Raw genomic sequence first — 17862 nt, 5'->3', positions numbered from 1 at the left:
ATATAAACATAATTATTTAATTTTTAAATTCTAGATGTCAAATCTCTCAGCCAGTCAGCTGACAGATAGAAGAAACTGTCTGGAACAGATGTACAAATTCAGTTCAAGCTGAATGAATATAGAGACACCAATCAAGATGAGTAAAGCCATCAGAGCATACTGTGGCCCTTACACAAAATGCACAGGCTTTACAGTTCCTTTAATATTTACAGGCCTGTATTCCTACATGCTGCTTAAAGACTGTTAGAGCCACTCTTTCTTTGTCTACTACTATGTATTTTACTGTTCTGTCTGAAAATTATTATACCATCACCCAGCCAGATTATTAAGAAAGAAAGAAAGACCACAAATAAAGAGAACTCAAGCAAAACATGAAATTCTGGAGGTTTGCCCAGTGTTTCTGATTTTACTTATTAAATGCAGCAATGCTTTTGGCAAGCTCCCAAAATCTATGGTCTGTGGAAAGCAAGAAAACAATTGAGTTGTAATGTGTGGTTTCTTCCACATGTAAATGGAGTGAAACTTCCTTGATGTGGTCATCATGAAAGTTTCAGAATAACTTGTACTCTGCTCATCATACGTTTCAATAAAAAATTTTAAATGAAAACAAACCTGGTGTTTTCTGTCATAAGGTTGTATCAAGGTGCAATCATTCGAAACCAAGTTTGCTGCCCTTCACATGACACTTTCTGGGTTTTATCACTGTCTTCATTTCCATTCCATCTCTCTCTCTAACGTAAATATCCCGACTCTCCCAAAACAAACTATTTTTAGTAGGTTTTCTAGTGACCGTGGTGTGCGTTTCAAAGGGACCCAGCTAGCTGAAGTTAATTGGCCAGGCTGATCTCGCCTAACAGATTCTCGCAATAACTCAAGTCATTAGTTAACACTCTCAAGAGGGTAGAATAATAAATACCTAGTTTAAAGAAATTTTGCTACGTTTTTAGAACGCCTTTAGGCTCTTTTTCTAAAGATTCTCCTGCTTTAGGGCCGATTAAAAAGTAGCAGAGCCAGATCTCCAATCCAGGCACTCTCTCAAGAACATTTTGGGAGCTAGACTCCCCCGAGCACATCCACGTTAAGCACTGTTAATTGCTTCTAGAAAGACCACGAGTGACAACCTTCCAAAAAGCCCATTTACCCCCCAGGGCTACCCCGGAGCACATCAGCTCCCCACGGTCCCAGTTTCACCAGCGGACCATCTCCTTGAACCGTCAGTGGAGCCAGGCCCGGGGGTCAGACCCCGCGGGCCGGGACACAAAGCGCTCCCCCTCCGGCAGCGTCTCTCCCCGTCCCGGGGAGCTGGAACGGCTTCAACGGGAGGGAGGGAGAGCCCAAAAAAAAACTTACAGCCCCAGGAGGTTTCTGTTAGCGGATCCAAATCCCCTCCAGCCGGGACGGGAACTGCAGCTTCACATCCTCCTTCAAAGGCAAGTACTTTAACCACAGAGCTACCGGCTGGGTGGGACGGGAGAGGTCTGAACGGAAGGCACAGGGAGAAAGTGCCCGTCCCACCACCTCGCCTGAAGGGACTGCCGCTTGGCTTTGCTGGATGCTGCAAATCCTTTCGTAGGCACCTAACTCTGCCCGCAGCCAACGTGCCCGCGCCACGGCTGGGGACTCGGGAGGCTCCCGGGTGTCTAAATCTGCTGCTGCATCAGCCCGCTCTGGCGTCCTTCAGCGGTTTCGGCGATAAGCGCCTTCCAGCGCTGCACAACTAGCGCCTGTCGCTTGCCGTTCGTTTCTTCTCGCAGCTTGCTGGGGCAGAAGATGGGGTGATGGGAGAAGAGAGCAAGACCTCAAAGGGCACGCTGGGCTCCGCTCACCACCGAATGGGGAGACGCTCTCCGCAGCACGAGCCCGGGCAGCCCCCGGCCCCGGCAGCCCCGGGCGTGCACCCTGCTGCCGACAGCTTGCAAGCGAAAGCCAGAATAGGTGCAGCGGCCTCTTTGATCTCCCGCTCCTCCTCCCCCCCTGCAATGCCCCCAACATCCAGCCTCCTTCTGCCGGGGGAATTCTTGCCCGGTGAGTTCACTGAAGTGACATCACGAACACCCACCAATCAAGATGATGTGTTATCTCATCGTGATGTCACTGAGTGGATCCCACAAAAAGGAGCATGATTATACAGAAGAAAGTTTGTTTGGCTTTTTCATCAAGACTGATGGAAAAGTAACGTACAAACTGCCTGGGTATTTATACAATTGTACTGGGACGGGAGTTTTTCAACGTTTTCAGTAAGGTAAGATCAAGAGATCTGTTAATTACTACACTGTGCTGTAACAAACACCAAGATGTAATTTTGTATCTTAAGAGAACTCAAAGCATTTCACTCGAGAGAAAAATAAAGTGTGCACTGTCATTTATTAAACTTTCAGAGCCCTGTAAAAGGGCTTACCATTCTCAATTCCCTTGGCATTGGAAAATTACCCATTTTGCAGTACAGGCAACGTAAATCTTTCGATGTTGAAGGGGACGTTAAGTCACCCAAACCCGTGGCTTCAAGTTTTGAGCAGGGATTTCTCTCCAGTCCCCACAGCCGTTGCACTTCCTCGGCAGGCCTGGCCGACTCGAGCGGTTCCCGTACAGAAAGGGGGGCCAAAGCTCCTTGCCCGGCCACTCCTGTCCTTCCAACGCACATGACACATTCGAACTGCAAAGACACTTCCCGTGCTAAAGGAGAGTGAGATCTGCAGATAAACCCTAAGACATAAACCCAGGCTTATTCCTGCGGCCCTGCTGGAAACAGTTTGGCTCTTTTGTCACATTAGTTAAAATCACTGCACCTCTTTGTGAATTGGAGTATTTTCAAGTTTTCCCATGTAACCACAAATCTAACTTACCTGTGCTTAACAGCAGCAAAACTTTCATTATAGTGTACTCCTCAAAGCTAAGCTGCAAGCGAACAAACTGCAGACTGATCTGGTGCATCCCCTGGCACAGTTCAAACATAGCAGACTGGCGCATCCGTTCCCTGCAAAGAGAAAGAAACAAAATCCAGAGGGTAAATACAGGAGAGCGCAACGCGCACGGGGCAGCGCACGCATGAGGAAAGCCACTTGCGACCTGGAGACCAAGCGCTGGTCGCGCAGAGGTCAGTAAGAGGCACCGCAGCTGCGAAGTTCAGGTTAGGTAAGGGAGCTGGGGACTACGGAGACGAAGCTGGAGCCCCGCCAGCCCCGGAGGGCTGCCTGGTCCCCGTGCTCCCGGGCTGGCAGAAAAACCCACTGCCTGGGAGCTTTGGGGGACCTGGGCATCGCCTTGCTCAACTCCTACGCCATCCACGATGGATGGCTGAGTTCACTTTCGCTACCCGGCAGACCACGGGCGGCATGAACAGAACCAAATGTAATTTGAGTTTGATACACCGACGATGTTAACGAACTGGCAAAAATGTTTTCAAATGCGTTTGAATTGTCAGCGTTTGTTCAGCTCTGCCCTGGCTGATGGAAATGAGCCTGCTGAAGGGGTCAGAACTGGTGGAACAGGGGAACCTACACCCATTACATGCACATTTTAAATCCCCCGTCAGTTGATGTGCAAGTGGAAACGGGTTTCAGAAGTGTCTGGTGCAGAGATGAGCTGGGGAAAAGGATGGCCAAGGAGGACTGACAGCCTCACACCTGCAGCCCGCACCACTCGGGGCGGTCAGCCCTGGCCCCAGCCCAGCAGCCTGCAGGGTGCCTGCCGCCACCGGCAACAGGAAAACCCACGGCAAAGGGGGAAATGATTTCCCAGTCACTGAAGTTCTTATTAATATAATACACCGGACCTCCTACGGGGAATTCTTGGTCAAATTGTTGCAATGGTCTCTTATTCAAACACTGAAATATTCAAAAATTCTCTCTGTTTTTTCCCAAAATAATAATCTAAGATAGTCTGGCATAAAGGAGTATGTAATAAGATGATCTCGTTCATTAATACAGATTTTTGCCTGTTAAATTGTAAAATAATAAGGATACATGACTTGTATCCAGTTTACTCCGTTTTTTCTTTAAATATACTTCGATACATTTAGCTTCAGACCCTACCTCTCCGCGGCAACCCCAGACTAACCTATCCTGCACAGGTTTCAGGCAGAATTAGTTAGGATTTTGCTATACTTCCAAAGCTGCTATCCCAAACCACAACAGCTACAGCAAAGAGTCACTGAGAATTGCCTGTCTCATTTCGAAACTACAATATATATGCGAGTATTTAGACAAGGCGCTATAATTGTTCAGTGACCACTACTTTTTTTTTTTTAATTGCTCAACAACAATTGTCTGTATTTCTTCAAACATTTTTTCACATAACTGGGGAATTGGATGAAGTTCAGCCAATTATTTTAACCAAGCAACTGCCTTTTCAAATGTACAAATTGGGTGGTGAAAGAGAAGAATCATACTGTGTGCAAACAAAGACTGATGTAATCTTCCTGGCGTTTTATTTCACTACTGCCAGAGCAGATTTTATTTTCCTCCTTAATACTAATAAAGCGGACACCCCATTGTTATATGGGCTCTGCACTTTTCCCCCGCTCCACCCTCTTCTTGAGACTAAGAACTTCCAGCTTCTTTTTTTTTTTTTTTTTTTAATTTAATAGTAGTAGTAATGCCGTGTTTATTTTTATTATGCATCATGGACTGCAGAGAAGAAAACTAATAGTAGAAAATAGTCTTTGAACGCTTTGAATGGTGACTGAAATACCACTTGGCCCTCTGTTTGGGAAGAGCTGCCGCTGCTGCCGGATGCACAGGGGCACGAGCGCTGCGCGCTGCAGAGGACTTACAGACGCCACTTGCACGCTCAACACCGGTCGCGTGCTATGAACGCATACAGAGTGATGCCGAGTAACTGGGATTGGGTGAAACAGAAAAGGATTTCCAGAATTAAAAGACGTCAGATGCACACAAACGGGCATTTCTGAAGCTGCTGTGCCTGGGGTCCCGCTCCAGCCCCCCATCTGCCTGAGGCTGGTGGCCACCGTCCAAGGCTTGCGGCCAACCCAGCACAGCAGCACCTGGATCTCTCCCGGTGTTTGGACGTGACCTTAGCATGGACGACCGAGTGTGCCAGGGATGGGGGCTCCTTCATGTTTGGCCACTGCATGACCCAGCCTACCCCCCTTCGGGGACATCACCCTAACCAGCCCGAGGTCCTCCTGCCTGGTGGGTTGTTATTGCCCAGAGACCAAACAGCTACAGGCACCTCTGAGCTGGGGAAGAAGAACCCGAAAGACCCCAGAGAGTGGTCTCCCTCCCGCTGCTCCGGTTCCCCTCCCTCTTCCCAAAATTACCAAATCCAGGTCTAGGACACAGATAATGGTGTCTCCTAATTGACCTCTCCCAGGAGGGATACATACTGAAGTTGAAAGGCAGATGATTAATGAGGGACATTTGTATTTTTGAAAATACATTTTAAGGTATATCTCAGACTCCTAAAGAGTAGCAGGATTCAAAACAAGAACAGTCTATTATATCCATTATTGCTTTTGCAGGACACCAAAGTTAGTTTCTCCAGCCTCAGAACATAAAGCAGCTGCTACCATCCCTGCCTGTGTTTGACCTCCACAGACACAAGAACGCCAGACCTTTCATCTGATACCACAAGCCACACAGCAAATAAAACGAAACATTTTGAGGTTTTGTCTCAGGTTTCTTATGCTTTCACTAAAGAGCGTGGCAAAACAGCTAACCTAAAAGTATCCTGACTCAAAACCTTTATTTTTTTACATTGCATTGCACTTTTTGTGACATTTTACTTTCTCTCTCTTACATTTTTTTTTGTATTTGTTTTGCTTTTATATGATTGCCTGAATAGAATAATTTTAGTAAAAGTCAGGGGTTTTTTTGGTTGTTTTTTTTTTTCTGCCTGTCTTTTAAATATTTAGTCTTTTATCTACTTAGAAATACTGATCTCCAGTTTACCCCCAAGGAAAACCCGATGGCGTTGTTTGTAGTGAGCTAAAATTATACACAGAACTGGTTACTAAGTAGTTTATTTAACATACAACAAACCTGTAATTTCAAATCAGTTTCCCTCCTGAAAAATCAATTCAGTTGATTTATCACTTATTTACAAATTATTATTAACTACAAACTATGTTAGTTAAGTCAAGACTCTGTTTAATGTAAGATAAGCATTTTGCGGGAGTTTACAGTATTCAATTCTGCATTTGATTTTTAACCCACACAGTGCAAAATAAGAGGGTACAGAGCTTTTGGAAAATCCAGATGCTGACATCGCAGATATCCCAATACCATGAGAGTAACAACAAAATAAAGCAATAGAAATGGCTCATATATTAAAAGAGATGGGGCATGGAGAAATTAGGGCATGTCAACATAACATGAACAAAGTCATTTCTTCCTTACCAAATGCCTCATCTAATAATAAATACCATCAAGTGCCATTACCACCATGGGGAAAAATTAAAACAAAGTTCTAAGTTGCCTTCCCCCCCCGTCTTTTTTTTTTTTTTTTCTTTTTGGGGGGGGGCAGGGGAAGGCGGGGAGCAAAACCAACCAACCAAAACCAGTTCTACCTCTGACACAGCATATAAACGTCTTGACATGGAAAATGGGGAATGTGAAGATCTGGAATATAAGGGCATGTATCTTTATGAGGACATTTAAGAAGGTAAGTACATTTAAGTAATAAAAGGCGTGGAGCCACAGCTCTGAATCCGCTGTGTGGATACGCATTCAAAAGTGGTGTCATTAGCTCAGTTTAGCTTAATCCTCCTTCATAATAATATGCTTTAAACTTTACACCTTAAGTTAATCCATCTTAAGTTCCCCGACTGTCTCCTTACAGGCTTAATTTAATGCCCGGCTCACATTCTGCCTGACCTTTCCCGCAGCCGCAGGACTACGGGCAGGCAGAGCGGCCACAACCAGACCATTCCCCCCGGCTACTGCTCTGCCCAATTTCTATCTGCTCCTGCAGAGCCTCTTCGGCCAGGGGTACCTTGCGTTAACTGGTCACCGAGTTGCTCACTACATCCCCGCTGGAACTGAACTGCTGCTGCTTCTCCCTCCTTTCCCCCGGGAGGAAGACGAGGTGGGTACCTCTGCCAGCGAAGCCCTCCAAGGCACCTCAGCCGCCTCGGTGGGAAGAGGTGCTTTGTTCCTGCTCTTGGGTTCCTCTCAATGAACCGCAGCAAACGTGTTCCTAGTTGAGAGACTCCCTGGTACTTTCCCTGAGTTCATCTTCTCTTTCTCCCCACTTGCTCTGGGGTCGCCCCCTAACTCCAAGCAATCTCTATGTCCTCGCCTCTCTCATCTCTGCCGCCCTTATTTCCAAATTGACTCCAAATCTCCTATCTTTCTTCCATGGGCAGGCTGCAGGGAGACCAGCTCTGTGGCTCTGGCCCAACACCACAGCGTGTTTCACCCTCAATACCTACCCACGGAGAGCTGAATAAGCGGATGAGAAAGCAGCAAACCAACCCAGCTCATCCTGTTCCCCTGCTCTGTGGAACAGCCGTCCCTTCACACAGGGTCAAGCGACAAGGCAAATGGCTTGAGCACCCGGCCGAATCGGGACTGACGCCCCAAATCACCAAGGGATGAGCCACCCAACTACAACAGAGTTGTAGGATTTGAGCAGTCACACCGGGGGAGGAGGTTTAAGGAAACTGCTTAAGACAAGGCATCCTAAATACCAAACCGGTCATGTATCTCATCAATACCCTTATGTGACCTCCACAGAAACCAAACAGCCACATCAAAAATCGTGAAACTACAGGCACGCTGTACAGAAACAACTTGTTATGAATACATAACTTATAATTTATGAAGTCATTGTAAAGTCTAGTTTTGTAAATCTCCTTTCTGAGGATGGAAACTGCAACTCAACTGACGGTAACCAAAAAGAGGAACCCACGCATCAAGGAATATTCACTCACAGGCGAAACTCAGCCCCTAACCAAACCTGATACCATGCCTTGTTTACTTTCTCATGGATACTATTCAAAGCCGCAGCACGAGGCATCTTCCTAAATTAGACAGGGAAGGGAAGAAAGGGAAAGCTGTGGTGGGTGTTTTGAAGTTTCCTCAGTACTCAAGTGGCTTGCTGATAATCCCAAGAAAAACCGGGCAAAGGCATCCCCTTTCACAGCACCTCAGAGGAACAAATGTGCAGCTGACTTAGTCCCTTGGCCTCTGCAGCTCAGAAAAGACTTGGGAAAAGACCAAGCAACACTTGTAGCAAAAGTCTGATGTCAAAGATATTCTTTGTGTTTCCTGATTTTACATTTTTTTCCCCTATAAGAACTGTTTCCAATTTTATAATCAAGAGCCTTTCCTTTCCTAGACTAAAACCTGTATCCATTTGAAGACTGTCCATCATTTAAAATTACTTCAGGGAACTTCAGAAAGCACATTACACCGTAACAAAACCAAAACAAACAAACAAACAAAGAAATGCAACCCAACAAGAAAACCTGCCAAAGGACTGAAGATCAAAACCTGTGGAAACCTTACAAAGCAAGGTATGCTTTCCACCATGCCAGAAGGGGTCAGTTTGAACTTGGCAGAGAGGGGAGTGAAACATCACCAGACATCTTTAGGGCAAGGCAGGCAAGCTGTGGATAAAGGGGGGAAAAAGACCAGGGACATGGGATCACAGTCTCCCTTGTTCAGCTGCTCAAACCATCTAATCACAAAAGCCCTCGGCCTGAATTATCTCACCTGCCTCAGGAGGAGTTCACTTGTTCGGAAAAAGTTTTGAGGTTCTTGAGGAAAGCAAAAAAACAAACATATTTTTGTAACAACAATTTACTCTTTCTTGAGGGAGTATTCCACTTCAACAGCTCCATCATGAAGAACTGTGGGAACAGAACGACACCACCCACCACAGAACTGAACCTATTCTTTCGTGCAAAGGGGCAATCTCTGCACTGCTTTGTGGGCAGCAGCATTGGGAAACACTGCGTGTCATTCTGCTCAACGGACTGTACCCAGACACCTGTTTCCCATCTTGAAGCCATTATAAATGCAACCAAAGTCAGCAGTACTGGAGCAGCATCATTAAGTTATTGCACTGATCAGAATCCAAGCCAAAATACATGCAGAATTCAGGCAAAATTCAATTATGACTTTTCACTCAACACTTATTCAGCACTTTCTAATCTCTGCTCACTCTGCAAGCCACAGCAGAAAGAGACAAAACCATACTCCCTTCCACACACTGCCTTCAACTCTTTAAGCTTTAGAGCCACCTCCTTCCAGGAAGGAAAAAATACCTGTTACCTTGCATCAATGGCAAATGTGGGCACACAATCCTGTTGAAATTAATGGCGGTTTTGTCATCAGTTTCTACTGGAGAGAAATTTGGGTCATACCCATTTTTCCTTTAACTTGTCAGTAAGCCAGCAGAAATAAATACCCCATCTTTGGCACCACCAGTGACCTCCTCCTCCTGATACGGCAGCAGATGCTCTCCCTAAGCAGTAAGGGATAGAGAATTCAACTATTACCCTGCAGCTGGTTAAACTGCCACGGATGAACATAGGCTGGAAATTAGGTGGTTTATCCAGGAAAAGTGTTAGCCTAGAGGTAGCATAAAGGTGACAGCCTCAGACGACCACCCTGCTCCCTACACAAGCGATGGTGGATCCCAGCCAGGTTACAACATCGCAACCCCTGGCTGCCGGCTCTATCGTGCTGCTGGAAAACACTGCCCTTGTACCAGGCCCAGGAAAAAAACCAAACCAAACCAAAAACAAAGTGACATTGCCTCAGCCCCCAGTGACAGGCTGGGTTTTCAGCATTCTCCTACATTCCCAGGCCATTTTGGCTGATACTGCTGAACTGCCTGATGCAGCTATTGCCCATGTATACGCTCCTTCATACAGAGGCGGGCAGGGGCCAGCGGTCATGTCTTAAAGCAAAGCTGCCAGACCTGCCACCAAATGTCACCTCAGCTCCTCCTGCTGCCCCCAAATCCCTCTGCCCTGTCCCACCTGACTTTAGCCACTACTGACAGTCAGCATTTCTTCTCTCTATCTAGTAGGTGGGGAGAAAAAACCCCTGTGCCCTATTAATCTGACACAGCAGCAAGGCCTTGGCACTACCTTCTACTTTGAAAATAAGGGGGTTTTATGGTGAGATCCTCATGCAGAGAAATGGCTCGAGGGTCCTGGAGATGCCTCCTGCTGCTGTGTTCCTGCAGGAATCTGACATGCAACAGGAGAACGCTGCTCCCTGCAAGAAAGCACAGTATGCAAAAAAGACGGATTTCCTGCTCTAAAAGTTGCTGAGAGAAGTACTTCAGTAATGATCTCCTGCCACCAACCCTGCCACAAGAACGTGTAAACCCGCCATTAGCAAAGTATAACATTTAACCCCACAAGCTTCTCTCCAGGGGACTGGGATGCTGCAGATCGAGGGGTGCGTAGCTGGGAGCAATGACCTTGGCAGAAGAAGCTGCCGAACCCAGGACAAAGCAGGGATTAGACTGAGGACCACCAACGCTGAACACTGATAATCAGACAAGGAAGGTCATTTCACATTAAAACAGATCTACAGACATGGCTGTATTTTGTGGGCTTTAGCCACCCAGGCATACAAACTTGGCAATTTTCACACTGAACTTAAAGGACTCAATTCTGAAAATTAGTTTTCTCCCAAGAAAGTCCTCCTGGTGATCCTAGAGAATACAATCCCAGGTAACTGATACTAAGAAATTTAGAGCTGCTTTAAAGTTTCAGCTAAGTGTCCTCCTGTTATATGCCTATCGACAAAGGAACTGGCAACAGCTCATGGATAATGATTGCCAAAGGAGAGTTTCAGCTCCCAATCAGTAACAGAGAACTTGTGCTGAAATCCAACTTAATAATCACCCAGTTATGTAAGCCTAAAATCCAATAGCAAAAAACCCCAAGTATCTGCTGGAATTAACAGTTAATTATGCAGTTAGCAGATGCTGATACCAAATACTCTCTTTTGGTTTGCATTTGCATTCCAAAAGACACAAATCACAGTTTAAATGAAAAAATACATTAATTATGCCTTTACCGAAATGCTTTTTCAATACCTCATTCAGTAATAAGTGATGATAATGTACACATGACAATAAATACTCTTTTAAAGTTCATCAGAGAAAGGTATCACCGGCCAGAAAAGGTGCCCATTAGATATTGTTTTATACATCCATTATGCCAGGGCTCACTGTCACTTGCAGTGGTTCATCAGCAAAATTACTGCTATATTCCACATGCAGCAGCAATTCTCCTCTTGTGCCAACAATGCCTCAGAAACCAAGACTTCGCTCACACTGTCATGCAAAACCTGGCATTTTCTGGAAGTCAACCGAGGCATGCCTTCCTCTCATACCAGTTTAGAGAAACTACTTCCTAATTTTTCTTTTAATCTGGAAGATTAATATTTAACTCTATAGGGGAAGTAGTGAAAGGAAGCACTATGCATGTGAAAGGCATTTGGAGATGCCACCGAACAGCTCACTGATGTGCAGAAAGATTAAAGCTGCACCACGTCCAGACAGACAATTGAAAGGAACAAACCTCTTCTCTATCCTAGCCCCTCCTGCCAAGGACCTCGAGAGAAGTGAAAAGACATCCTCCCAAAAGGCTTGTGGACGTCCCAAAGTCATGCTGAGACAATACTAAGAGAGCGTAATTACGCCAAGTTAAATGTAAAATCATTGGGCAAGTCTTCACGCTAAAGTCATAAAACCTAACAGTCAAATCCTTTCAAACGCATCACAAGCTGGAAAGCTGCCAGAACATCCACTGGGCCAACAGATGATCAAGATGAAAAAGAAGCGTTTGAGAAAGATCAGGCCATAGCAGAAAACTTAAATAAAATCTTTGCATCAGTGCTCTCCGTAAAGGAGTCCATGAAGGCTCTGCACCAGAGTCTCCCTTTTCAGTAAGCGAGTGTGAGAACTAGTTTCAGATTAAAGTGTGAGTGGAAGAGGGTTTAGAAAGAAAAAAAAAAAAAAAAAAAACAGTAAAATGAATAGTAATAAATCACCAAGACCAGATGGCATCCGTCCATGAGCTGTAAAGTAACTTAAATACGGAATTGCTGAACTACTAACTGTGCTGTGCAGCTTATTGCTTAAATTGCCCTTATAAAAGGCGTGGAAGGTGACAAACGTGACTGATTTCTTAAAATGGGTCTGGGAGCGGGGAGGGAGCACTCAAGAGACCAGAGACTAGTAAGCCTCGTTTCTATATCTAGCAAAACGATTGAAAGAGGAGCATTAACAGATAAATAAACATGCTATAAGGGAAGAAAGCGCAGTTTTGGCAAAGAGAGGTCATGTCTCGCGAATCTGTAAGAGCGCTCTGACGATAGCACGAGGACGTTCTGGCCGATGCAGGCAGTGTCTGTATGACGGAAATGCTTCGCACATGCCAGGTCTAGCTGCATCCCACGGCCATATGGGGCGAAACCTAAGCAAACACCAACCCTCTCCTCCTCCTCTCCTCTGCCCTGGTTTCCACACAAAGGAAACTGGGGCATGCAGCTTGGGTACGGGCTGCAATACCGTCTGTCGGCGTGCCAGCATGGGTAATTACTGGTCTAGGACCTCCTGCACACTGCGCTTTGCATCAGGAGGTATGCGGGGATGCAATCACGGCAAAGTTGGATTTTAAAGCTGTTAAAAAGATCTCCTGAAAGCTCTTAAAGAGAGCTTAGGGATAAGGAGGAGGGCTCTTCATGGATTATTAGCAGCTTAAAAATAGGAGACCAAGGGTAATAATAAATGGACATCTCTCACAAGTAATGGAGGTTACCAGGGAAGTCTCACAGAGCTCTGCACCGGGGCCTGAGCTGAAAACTGTACTCATTCATCATCTGAAAAAAATCAGACCTACAGAAGTGACAGAGCTTGCTGATGACTCCAGACGATGAAATCAAGAGCTGCCTGTGAAAAACTGCTGAAAAATCTTGCAAAACTGTGTGGCTGGCTGACAAAATGGAAGGTGAAAATCACTAATTGCACGACAATGCAGACAGTATAATCATCTTTCACCGTACATACAAAATAACTGGCTCTAAAAAAATAAACATTGCACAATAGAGAGACCTAAGCGTTAACTTGGAACAGGTTTTTGGGGCTTCTGTCTTTTGAAAATGCTTGCTCGGTGTTTACTAATGGTCAAAAAGCAAAGGGTGAGAGAAGAAGAGTTGAGAGCAAGGCAGAAATCAGGATTTTGCCACTGCATAAATCCACTGCGCTCTGAATGCAGCACGTCAGTCTGGTCTCCTCCCAAAATTAACACAACAGGCTCGCAAAAGCACTGAGGGAGGAGATGAGGATGGCCAGGGGTAGCAAACAACTAATATACAAGGGGAGATTAAATTGACTAGCTGATTCTTCAGCTCATAGAAGAAACGATGGGACTTGTTGGAGATCTGTAAGTGGTAAATGGCATACACAGGATGAAAAGGAATATATCCTCTATTACTACAAACACAAGAATGAAGTGGCACTCCATTAAATTATCAGCTACCTGCTTTAGAAACATCTCCAACAAACAAATATGTATAATTAAATTGCAGAAGCGACTGCCACAGAACATTTTAGATGTCAAGATTATAAATGTATTCAAAAAGGTATTAGGCAAATTCACAGAAGAAAGATATAGAAGGGTTATTAAGCACAACTGCACGAACGCAATCTCCCGTTCAGAAAGTACCTAAATCACTGACTGCTGGAATGAGCAAATGAAGAAGTATCATTTTACCCTTGTCCTGATCTTACGCGTTCTTTGCAACTGGCCAGTTTACAGGATGAGAAACTGTGCTAGATGGACCTTTCTTCTGACAGTTTTTCACATTCTTACGGATCTCCTTAAAACTACTTTATCTCCTGTTTTCCTTTACAGTTTCACAATTTTAACTAAAACGCCCTAGAAATTTAAGAAGTGTTTAGAGATAAAGGCATTAAAAGGCAGAGCCTTTAGAAATTTATGCAAAGAAGTTGAATCTATTGCTTTGCCCAACCAGTGACCTGTTTACAAAGAAAAAGCAAAATAAGACTTGGAAAGTCTAGCTGAAGCATATTACATCTATTATGTATAGGTATGACAGTCGTTCTTAAAAATTTCCTTCTGTGTCTGCACTATTTTGGGGTGGGTATGTAACAAAAGCCTTTCATATACTTCTCTGGATGGGAACTGAGCTGCGCTTTATGAAAAAGTAAATAATAGCAACAACGTATATAAAAAATTTACTGATAAAGATATCCACTTCTCACTGCACTGACAGTTTAGATTGTATGAATGCAGTACTCCTCTTCAAAATAATATATGCAAGCAAAAATCATGCAGGGAGGAATATCAAGGAGTGCTTGCTGACCTTTTAACAAGATCAGCGATCACACACGCAATTTATTAGCAAAGAATGAACATTGACAACTCTTATCAACGATCATTGCGGCAATACTAATTAAAAATGAGGGATTTGGAGACTGCCAGATGAAAGAGATTACAAAAATGTACCTAAATTTAGACACTAGAGGATTAACAGATAGCAAAAGAAACCAAAAGGGTTAACAGCCATCATCCTGCAAAATGTAAACGGGGAAAAAGTAATCTTTTAAACAATAAAAGAAGTTACTTATTGGATTTATCACCACTCACAGATGATCTAAGTAATCACCCCCCCTCCCCGCCCGAGGTATAGACGGTTAAAAAAAATCTGCTGTTCTTAAATATTCAGCTTACTTTATTACGTTTATCTTCCTGCTGTTACTATAGAAATCAGAATACCAGAAAGACTTACAGGCTTCAGCACCGAAAGGGCACAGAGAGGCAGCTGCATCCTTGCACTGCCTTACGCAACCCCGAATCCTAATGGTCCCAGCTTCCACAAGTACATTATGAGAGGATATTAGGAACAAAATGAAAAGACAATGAACATGCTATTTACTAATAAAATACACATAATTAATAAATGCAGATTTTAAATAAAACCTTAGCTGTTCAGCCGAGCTACATCTTAATTCTTAATTTAATTTTACGACTTTCCTCAATGTTACAAAAATGCTCTGCCCATTCACATCCCATAACAACATTAGCACAGAAACTTCACAGAAATCCCCATGTACTGAAGCTGTTTTTCCGCCCCTCTCTACCTCATTTGCTCTGCATCAACCTTCCCATTTGAAAAATGTAGTCTCTATTTTTCCTCTATTGCTAATATCAACCTCTGTCTGCTTTTAAATTTTAAAACTTCACACTTGGGGCAATTACCAAAGGCATAGCATGAAAGATCCTTGCAACACTACATTTTTATTTTACTGAAAGCTAAATCTTGCACTTTAAAGGAAGGATTTATATTAATTTGTAGTAACCTTTGTTAGTTTGTTAAACTACATTACATACATAGTATTACTACACAGTATTATTGGGTTATTTAAAAATACCTGGAGTAGATGATTGAATTTTATGATGACAAAGCCAACCATGCTGCACTACAAAGTAGAAAAGTGTCCAGTAGGGTCACAATTGCGCGACATGGCAATAATGAAAGGACAGTCACTTCTTAGTTCAAAATCCATTGCCTGAAGCTTCGCCTTATCAGTCAAAAGCACCAACCAATAAGTCAATCGGTATATTCTGCTCTTTATGTTTTGTACGTAATATTCAATAAACTGCAGCCTCTACTGAAACCTTTTTACTGTAAGGATTGAGCTGCATATGATGTAATACAATAATTTCAGAGATGGAAAAAAGACATCGCTGATCCAAATGCTGGTGAAAACTGGCCCCAGTTCTTAAGACTCGGTTTTTCAAGTTCACTTTAATAATTTTGGGTACCTCATGCAATGCCTAGTGCTGTTTTTATCAGGCAAACCCCCAAGTCTTTGACTAGGGTACAAATCTCTGTAAAAAGTCGATGACAGTTAGAAGAAAGTACAACGGCCAGGAAATTCAGAACCTGCACACTGATGCACCTGTGATTTATTCTTTACGCTGCAGATGACAAACCAAGAAAAATCAAAGGAGCAAGAAAACACACAGCACATTAGTCATTCGGTGCATTTGCAAAATACTGTTGAAATATTGATGCTGTACTTTAATGTACTAAAGTGTCTCAACACGGTGTCTCATCATTACTGAACTCTTTCAGTATCCCACATCATTGCTATTTTACAGCTAGATAAGGCTGGAATGGTAAATAAGACAATTCGGGTAAATTTCCTAAAAATAGTAAACGATTTTGGAATTTGAGTCTCTTCTTCAAAAGTCCCAAAGGATTTAGAAGTCTACAAAAAGACCGTGTAAAACCTAAAATCAAAAGAGAAATCGAGACTTGTGGGGGAACTCCAGCGTCGGGCTGGCCCTCTGGTTTCTTTATGCCAGCAGAAACCAATGCATGCCAAAGAGAATTCACGGCTTGATTTTTAATATCCGTTAGCAATGCCATCAGCTGGGTTTCTGCCCTATGAAGAGATGAAAAGCCACCATCCCTCTTCCTTAGGGGAAGGATAAGCAGGGCAGCTTGCCATGAGGGGTGCAGTTTCTGGCCTCCCGCTGGGAGGGGGATATGTGCTGGGAGCAGAAGCCGTGGCCCCGAAGGCAGCCCACGTCCCACCGCTCCCACTGGCTTCCCACGTTGGGGGAGCAAGGATCCCCGCCACGCCACATCTTGGCTCCTGCTGGGTTTCTGTTGGCAGTGCTGCACTCATCAATGCTTTTTATCCCTTCCTGAGCCTCTGAAAGGTTGCCAGCTGATGCCCTGACTTAATGTATGGGTGGAAGCAGATACCCGGGAAGTTGCCACCACTAACCAGCAGGACAGCAACTGCCTGAGCCCATCACAGAAATGTGAGCAAGTAGGAGCATCCCTTGCCTTCCTCTTGGATTTAGGCATCTGACTTCTGCACTGGAAACACATGAACTCCTACTACTGAAAGATTCAGATCATCAGATTTCTTCTAGGACCTAAACTGTCACGCCATCTCTTTCCAAAAACGTTGGGGATTCTTCCTTCGAAAGGACACAGCCAGAGAAAGAGTCCTTTTAGCTATTAGTTCAATGATTAATTCATCCAGTAAGGGAGACACCAAGGGAATTTGAAACTAACTTCACTACCTTCCAGGACCACGTCTTACAAATCATGTTTTAGGCTGTTCCATGCAGCAAACAATTCATTTTGCATAGCTTCAGACAGAATCCCTGAAAATAAGCTAGCGTTAAAAAACATTGTATTTTGCTACATCCCTTGCTTTGTTCTTGTACCCATTCCAAGCAGCACCACTCAGTTTCCTGCTTTCAATTGTGTATAATTTTACCAATTTAATGCTCTGGACTTAAATTGTCCATGCATATGCTTGCCTCAGGTTGAATTAGATTAGAAAATTTCAGCTGAAGTCTTTCGTTAAGTCTTAAGAGAAATTTTCTCCCTCCCTCGAGTTAAATAAACACCAGTCATTTTTTTCTGTGGGATTTCTGTTACTTTGCAGTAGAACCTGAAATGTCTCAGAGCTTAGGTCTTGAATCAGGGATAGTCTTTTGCCATGTCTTAAGAAAGTCTTCCCCATTAATATCTCTCTGTTCTCCCAAATCTCTAGATCCATTCAAGGTAAGGCAACGAAGCAAAAATCCAAGTCTCTCACTACATAATCCTGTATCATCCCTACAACTCATCCAACCTGATCAATACAAAAAGGAAGGAGTCACACGGGAAAAATATTACAGGATAACATAACCTAAAGGTTTGGTTATGGATACCGTCTTCAAAGCACGTACCCAAAGGGCTCAAACCACGATTTCACAGACCACCTTAATTTTGGAATTTTGCAACTTCTCGGATTTGACTCGCAGCGTTAAGAACATTATTGCAACATCTTTTGAGTGTTATTACATATGCAACAGCCATCCTTTAAGAGTGTTTA

The 17862-nt window shown here is 44.0% G+C and overlaps 1 protein-coding gene across 1 annotated transcript in view; it reads right to left on the bottom strand.

Moving 5' to 3' along the window:
* Nucleotides 1-1640: 1640 nt before the first annotated feature.
* LOC104079167 (mineralocorticoid receptor-like) overlaps nt 1641-17862 on the bottom strand; it is a 30894-nt gene continuing 14672 nt past the window's right edge. Inside the window, 3 exon segments of the mRNA XM_009581099.1 lie at nt 1641-1758; nt 1827-2034; nt 2844-2974. Of these exon segments, the coding sequence (XP_009579394.1) occupies nt 1641-1758; nt 1827-2034; nt 2844-2974 (457 nt within the window).

Source organism: Fulmarus glacialis, unplaced genomic scaffold (genome assembly GCF_000690835.1).
Source record: "Fulmarus glacialis isolate BGI_N327 unplaced genomic scaffold, ASM69083v1 scaffold15337, whole genome shotgun sequence".
Lineage (NCBI taxonomy): Eukaryota > Metazoa > Chordata > Aves > Procellariiformes > Procellariidae > Fulmarus > Fulmarus glacialis.
This window is presented reverse-complemented; position numbering and strand designations above follow the sequence as displayed.